This window comes from Pinus tabuliformis, chromosome 4_1, assembly GCF_031772625.1.
Source record: "Pinus tabuliformis cultivar Carrire ecotype Pingquan chromosome 4_1, CPIR1, whole genome shotgun sequence".
In the NCBI taxonomy this organism is placed as follows: Eukaryota; Viridiplantae; Streptophyta; class Pinopsida; order Pinales; family Pinaceae; genus Pinus; species Pinus tabuliformis.
Genome location: NC_142303.1, coordinates 174,362,302 through 174,370,340, shown reverse-complemented (window position 1 = coordinate 174,370,340; position 8,039 = coordinate 174,362,302). Strand labels below are relative to the sequence as shown.

At 36.2% G+C, this 8,039-nt stretch overlaps 1 protein-coding gene across 1 annotated transcript; it reads right to left on the bottom strand.

The window, feature by feature from the left end:
- Positions 1–1,247: 1,247 nt before the first annotated feature.
- On the bottom strand, positions 1,248–2,213 carry LOC149174750 (uncharacterized). Its single transcript, XM_089422680.1, has 2 exons — positions 1,635–2,213; positions 1,248–1,521 (listed from the first exon to the last, which is right to left on the bottom strand). Exons 1-2 carry the CDS (start codon positions 2,166–2,168, stop codon positions 1,498–1,500), a joined length of 558 nt encoding a protein of 185 aa, XP_089278806.1. The 5' UTR covers positions 2,169–2,213; the 3' UTR covers positions 1,248–1,497.
- Positions 2,214–8,039: the final 5,826 nt, after the last annotated feature.

Genomic DNA, 8,039 nt, shown 5'->3' with positions numbered 1-8,039 from the left:
TAGATTAAATTGGATTAAATTATGAGTTGTCTTTAGTGCCGCTAGAGAAATTTAAGGTGAAATCTTGATTTGTGTTATTTAAACTCGTGTTTTCACTGTATATATGAATTCAGCACCCTGGAAACCCCTTAGGGCACTTGGATTGTGGAGTTACCTATCAAGCTTGTGATTTCAATAAATTCCTTTTAGAGAAATTAAACCCAAAAAACACACTCCACTGAAAAAATCTTCCAAAAAATCACACTAAAGACAACTGGTTAAAATATTAATAATTAAATTAAAATTTTAAAAATAATATACATGACTAATTCTATATCAAATATCAAATCAAAAATTAAAAATAACAGCAGATAAAAACACTAAATTAAATTTTCATTATTTACTAATTAATAAAATACGAAATTAAATTTTCATTATTCACTAAATAAATTTTAATAATTAAATTAAAATTTTAAAACTAATATAAATAACTAAACCTATCCATTAACCTAAAAATATTGAGCAAATGCTAAATTAGAAGTTAGTGCAAATGCCAAATTAGAAGTTAGTGACGACAACAGATAAGAATGCGGCAGAACACGGGTGGGACTGCAGAGAAAAGCTCGGAAATTTAACTGAAACTGGTCCGGCAAGCCGGCGAATTTCTCGCGAAAAACAACAGAAACTATCCAGTCTCCTACAAAAGAGCCTTTTAATACTCACCACGGCGGACCCGATCGCAGGAATCAAGCCGAGAAATGCATCTCGACCTCTATTATCTGCAATTTATCTGCGGGACCGTTTAAATTTAATATACATAATCATTAGTTAAATTTAATATACATGATCATCATCTATATTTTTATTTGAACACCGTCATCACATATATCAAATAATATGTGACTTGAACCATAACCGTGTTTATATACATATTTTGTGAAATAATGGAGAGGTTTTAAAGGAATTTTTAGCATAGTTTTGTTTAGAATTTGGTAAAAAAGTTATGGTTAAATTTTAATTTGTGTGGTTTAAATTAGTTTTTGGATTATATATATTGATTCAGTACTTTTAAAAATCTCTAGAGCGATTACTATCAAATTTATGATTTCAATAAATCTATAACGAATTCTATACAAATTAAATGGGAAAATAAACCAAAAAACTTTCAAAAAAATTCACACCACATACAAAATGATAATTTAAAATCATTTTTAACTTAATAAATTCAATTATTAAATTAATAATATATTTTATAATTAAATTCAACCACACAAAACTGATGTCTAACTTTACAACTGAACCCTAAAGCCGACCGTCATCAGCAGTAACCCTAATACTCCCAAAACTAATAAACATGAGAAGAGAGCACTCTCACAATTGACATTCTTCCCTTTGAATCTTTAAATGTCTTCTGCATAGACGCACGGTCACATGAACAGTTACAGAAAACCGTTCGCTCCTAATGATATAAGACGCCGTGAAGAAAGTAGCATGCGATTTCCGTCAATTAGCACCCGGTTACGGCCGCTGAAGGGCGTCGGTCTGAAACAAATTCACCAACATCGCAGTTACCACCATTGACTTTGTTTTAGTCACTTCCACAGTAAATAAAATGGAAAAAGAAGCAAATTGCAATTTGGATCATATAATTTTACCTGGGCAGAAGGATGAAATAAGTAATGGTTGGGAGTGCGCGGAGGGAATTGAGAGAGCCTGTTTCCCTTGTGGTCGTATACGATTTGACCGGAGAAATTCGGTGGCTGGCACCGCTCGCCCATCAGAATTCTCCTCTGCCACACGGATCCTGCTCCTCCTTCCTCCACCTTAGCACCACAGTCATATGCCTCATTTTCCTGACCGCTTTCTTCTTGTTTCTCTGAAATCAACGGCTTCTTGCTGCTATTGTTAAGAGCCCTATCTGGGGACATGGGCGCGGGTTTTAAATTTTGTGTGGGACTAGCGCTGCGAGTGCTACTTTCGGTGGGAGTGGGAGTAGCGCTGCGAGTGCTACTGTTGTTGTCTCTAGTACGGCGGAAGTGCGAGTGCATGGCACAAGATGCCGTAACCACAACAACCAGGGCCAGCACGCATGTGACTGGCACCAAGAAACTGCCGGCGTTGGCCAAGCGCGTCGTCATTACCGCCTCTCCTCCCACGGCCACGGCCAGGACTCGAACCCACCTCGCCATGGGATGTGATTTCTTTGCACAAACACGGCACACGGTTGACAATACTGCAAATTGATTTCAAATATTAAAATTTGAGAGATCTGAATTGATGATTTCAAATACCAAAACTCCAAAGTCCCTAATGAGTAATAAAACTTCTCTTATAAAAAAAACTAAAAAAAATATATATTTATTAAACGTTCAATTAAAAATCCGTTAAATATTTGTGGAAACCCATGAATGGGAAGCTTACAAATCATCTGACCACTTCCGTACTCGCCTGCATGTGGACTCCGTGGGGTAAACTCCAGAGTCCACATTGGCGGTCTCCCCCTTCATTTCTTCTCTATGAAGAGACCCTTTTATTCGTTCTCTGTGATATTTTTCATACATTCTCAAGATACGTTATATTGTTTTTGTTTGTTTTTCTATTTTTAGCAGTAAAAAAATAATTTTGTTTTTTAATTAGTTTTGAAATTAAATTTAAAAAAAATAAATATTAAATTAAATATTTAAAATATATATATATATATTTTTAAATATATTTTTTTAATTGGTTGATAGGTAGTTTTAAATTATAATATATGAATATTTTATTTATTTATTTGCCTAGTATAATTTTGCATAATTTAATGCCATGTGGATAGCTGCCCACCATTTTTTCTGCAAATACATTATAATTTAAGTAAATATTTGCATGAAAAATGGCAAGCAGCATCCATATAACATTATGTTGTGTAAGAAATTCTTAATTATATTTATTTTCACTAAAAAATTTCAAAATATATTAAAACTCTCAAAATATTAATAACTATACATTTTCTATATTTCTATATTTTTAATAAAATCCATGCATTACAATATTGATATAAACTTAACAAAATAAAATAAAAATATTTTAAATACTAATTTCTTAAATATATAAGTAACGTTGTAAGTCTTAACTTTGGTTTTCAATTAATTTTTATTAAACTTGTTTTAATTTATTATTTGGCTGAACTTTTTTGTTCAATTTTTTATCAATAAACATTAACTTTTTCTATCAAATTGGGTTAAAACCATGTTAAAATTTTTTATCAATAAACATTAACTTTTTCTAACAAATTTGGTTAAAACCATGTTAGAAAGTTTTAGTTCAATCTAAGTGGAGAAAACATTGTTAATAAAATTTTATTAACTGACGTGGACAGGGTAGAGGAGCGCGCGGAAGAGCTAACCAAAGAGGGCGAGGGAGGATTAGAGGACGAGGCAGCCGAGGGACTAGGAATGTAAGTTCGGAATTTGAGGAGGGAGCATATACTGAGGTAAGAAGAAGAAAGAGGGGTAAGAAAGACATGAGGAGAAGATTACAGGAAGTAGAAGAAGCATATGCCCATGATACTAATCCCAATATCAGAAGGATTATAGAGCATTTGGAGGAGATTTCAGATCCTGAGATGGAGGATTGGGAGCAATTCCTCCCTGATCCCGGACATACGAGAGGACGAATGTCCTTGTATAAACAATCTTTACATGTATATTGGGGAATGAAGCGATTATTGGCTAAAGCTATGGAACAGGTGGCTCTAGAAATGGCTGAACTGGTTCAGGGAATTCCAACTATGAAAAGGGAATTGAAAAATATTCAAGTGACTCTACTCATGCAAGACAGAAAGATGGATGATATCCTGCAGATGCTTCAAGCGGGTGGAATGGGCGTCAAGGTCGAGAAAGAACCAAAGACAGATGCACCAAATCAGTAGAAGATGCAGCTGCTGCTAGGAGGTTTTTATATATACTGTTTTTTGTTTTTTTGGAAATATAGATGATACTGAATCAGAAGGAAAACAATTTACCTATAGTAAGAATCGATGCATATTTAGCGTGGATAGATAGGTTGGTAATATACTTTTTTTGGATGGCTTTGAAAAACTTTAGATGGTTAAGCAACCCGGTTTCCCTTAAGGGCCGGTTGAGACCTGTCCAACTTTGTAATATCTTTTATTTTCAGTAATAGAAAACAGAGTATCGCCTTAGCTTACAAAAAAAAAAAAAAAAATTATTAACTTTGGTTTTCAGTTACTTTTTATTAAACTTGTTTAAATTTATTATTTGGCTGAACAAAAAAGTTCAAATAGTTTTTTCCTTTTAAAAAAAGAAGAAGACGACTTGCAAGGAGGTTTGGAATTTTACAATTTTTTTTATTTTTTATTTTTTTGTCAATAAACATCAACTTTTTCTAACGAATTTGGTTAAAACCATGTTAGAAAGTTTTAGTTCAATCTAAGTGGAGAAAACATTGTTAATAAAATTTTATTTATGATGTTTAAGTTAATTTTAAAGTAATTTAAATTTTTTAATTAAAAAATAAATGTAAAATTTTGACTTTCTTAAAAAACAAATATTAATAGTGATAAATTAATTTATATTTATGCATAGTAGCTAGTGGTGATTATTTTCATTATTCGTTTGATAATCTAGTTATGATCAATTTTCTCATTGTTAAAAAAAAATAACACCAAAAATAAAACATGAGAATTGAGTATTAAATAATTAATCTTTATCAAATAAAAATTTAATGATATTATTATATTTTGCATGCATTTATCTAATAATCACATTAAATTAATTATTTAATTCTCCACATATTCAAGTATTATTCTTAAACATGACAATAATATAATCTCATTAATGTTAAACTTACAATTTTTTTTTTTAATTTACATATATTTTATTTTACATTTTATACACATTCATAAATGTAAATTTCTTTTTACATTATTATATATATATTTTTTTCCCTGGGAAAAAGTCGTAATTTCTATTAAGGTAAGAAATTACATTTTGCATATGCCGAAGCATTCAAGTAGAGGCAGCTGTGCCTATCGAGTTCAGTCTATAGACTGTATAATAAAAAATTAACATCAATCTCCACGCAGGGAGCTGTCCAAAAATTGTTACTGAAAAGTATAACATATTTGTGTCTGTTGCTCTTCGCAGAGAGCCATATAGATCTAAAATATTTACAGCAAAATTACAAAAATATAAAACTGTGAGTGGGCCTTAATGCCCATTTTCCATCTAGTCATCAAATGGCCTATGGTAATACTGATAGAATGACCCTTCTCTCTCCTCCTGAATCAGCCAATTGTCTCCTTGCCTGTGCGCTGCCTCTTTGGAGAGATGGTCAGCATCAGTGTTTTGTTCCCTGTAGATATGAAGACAAGTAAAAGAGTCAAAAGAAGTTATCAGCCTCTTTGCCTCATCAAGAATGTGCCTTAATGTAAATGCATGACAATGTGATGCGCCAGACAGCCAATTGCATACAATTTTGGAATCACCAAATAATTGGAGATGTCTACAGTGTTTAAGAATGGCAAAATGGATGAGGTGCTTGGCAGTGCATAGTTCAGCAAAGTTATTAGTTCCTCTGCCAAGGTTGATTTGAATTTTGTAGCAGTGTGATTCATTAAGGTGTAGTATTGCTCCTCCCCCACACCCCACCTCCTGAGCCGAACCATCAAAAAAACCCCAAGGTTTAGATCTGTCAATGTCCAGTTGTCTCAAGATGCGAATGGGCCCAGTGTGTTCTTCGTCCGGGATCAAGTTAAACTCTGCAATGGTATGAAGAAGGATAGTCGGCCAGTGGGGGACCTTAAGGTTGAAAATGGCCTGGTTCCGGGTAATCCAAATTGCCCAGCAAGCAAGAGGCGGTAAGTTAATAGCTTTCCCCGAGTGTTCTGTATTCCAGTTCTCCCATGCTTCCACAATACTGTGTCCTTGCCAATGTCTCAGATGCGGGAAATGAGAAATGAGTTCATTCCAGAAGTGAATTGTGATCCTGCAGGTCAGAAATAGATGTAATGTGCTTTCTTCGGCCTGGTGACAGAGGTGGCACCGGAATGGCCCATGGAAGGAGCGTTTCATCAGGTTAGTGCCTGTGGGTACTTTGTCGAAGATGATATTCCACATGAGCAGTCTTGTACGCGGGGCAGACTTGAGTTTCCATAGGGTCCTCCAAATGGGCTGAATGACGGGAGGTATGTGAGACTCCATGAGCTTCAAATATCCGAGTTTCGGGGTATAATATCCATGTTTAGAATAAGCCCATATGATTTCGTCGGGACCATCAGTAAGTCTGATATGAGCTTGTGAAAGTGCATCCGTATATACAGCCCATTCATCATGCCATTGTGCCGGAATATCAAGTGCTTGTGCACTGGTCCAAGCTTGATGAAGAAATGATGAGTTGGCCTGATCCCCAATGTGCATGATGTGAGTTATGCCCCTGTCATTAAGGTGTTGGATGATACCTTCAGAGAGTCTGTGAGTATTTCCACATCCAACCCAGGGATCCAGGCCTATTCGGACAGCATTGCCAGCTTTGATGCGCCAAGTTAAACTTTCTCGGAGTAATGGAAGGGTACCAATGACAGCTTTCCAGATGGAGGATATATTGTGATTAGCTCTCCGTTCACTACATATCCAGTCCATCACATTCATAGGCCAGATGTATTTTGCGCATGCAACCTTGGTCCAGAGACTTTCTGAGGTGAGTAGTTGCCAACCAAGTTTGGCAGCCAGTGCTCTAGAGAAGAGGTCAAGTCGCTTGATACCCCATCCCCCCCAGCGTTTGGGTCGCGCAATAGTGTCCCATTTCACCCATGCAAAGATTCTGCCCGGCTGGTGACCCTTCCAAAGAAACCTTCTACAAATATGCTGTAATCTGTTGAGGATGCCCTTAGGTATCCATGTCAGGGCCATCCAGTATACTGGAGTGGCCTCAATCACTGCTTTAATAAGAATTAGTCTGCCTGCCCGGGAAATATAATGGTGATACCAAACTTGTAATCTCTTTTCCACCTTGGCAATCAACCACAGCCAATCAGCGATCCTGTAACCATTAGGCTTCAATCGGAAGCCAAGATATTTAATACCATCTGCCAGGGCCAGGTTGTTATAAGGAAATCGCTGATTTGCATATGCAATTTCATTGACAGAGCATCCAAATGAGGTGATGGAGGATTTCTGTATATTGATCATCATTCAAGTAGCATGTTGAAAAAGATGAAATGAATTATGGAGGGTGGTGGAGTCTCCAATACCGCCATTAAGAAAGATAAGGATATCGTCAACAAAAAGAAGGTGAGTGAGGATAAGATGATCAGTGATCTTGATCCCAGTAAGCTGGTGTCTGTCACGAGCAGAAGAAAGGATTCTACTCAGCCCTTCCATGATGAGTAAAAACAACAGGGGGGAGAGAGGACATCCCTGTCTGAGTCCTCTCTCCGAAGTAAAGAATGAGGAGGCTTCCCCATTAAGAAGTACACTGTAAGAGACATCAGTGATACAGCTCATGGTCCATTTGATGAAATCATAGGGGAAGCCCAGGTGAGTAAGCAGCAGCCTCAGATATAGCCAATTGGTACGGTCAAAAGCCTTAGAAAGATCTACCTTAAGGATCATGCCTTTCTGTTTTTTGATATGCATGGTATGCAGCAGCTCTTGAGCGGAAGCGATGGCCTCATGGATCTGGCGATGGTGTAGGAATGCAAATTGTTCTGCTGAAATGTGCTGAGAAAGGATAGGCTTGAGCCGGTTGGCAATGGTTTTAGCAATGATCTTGTATAGGCAATTGCATAGTGATATAGGCCGGAAATCATCAAAAGTGCAGGGGGCGTTAGACTTGGGTATAAGAGCTATGAATGTAGATTTAATGGCAGAGGAGATTCGACCTCTTTTCCTGCTATCTTCAACTACATTCAGGAGGTCATGGCCTAATAGATCAAAGAATGCAAGATAGAATTCTATGGTCCATCCATCAGGTCCAGGACTCTTGTCTTTCTTGAACCATTTCAATGTAGCTTCTAATTCTGCCATCGTCACTTCCTTCTGCAGTTCGTCCGCATCTTC

Excerpts from the sequence above, each read along its gene's own strand:
- LOC149174750 (XM_089422680.1), bottom strand. The coding sequence starts at position 2,168 with ATGGCGAGGTGGGTTCGAGTCCTGGCCGTGGCCGTGGGAGGAGAGGCG. Across the intron at positions 1,522-1,634 it reads TATTTCATCCTTCTGCCCAG|ACCGACGCCCTTCAGCGGCC; the intron begins GTAAAATTATAT and ends AATTTGTTTCAG.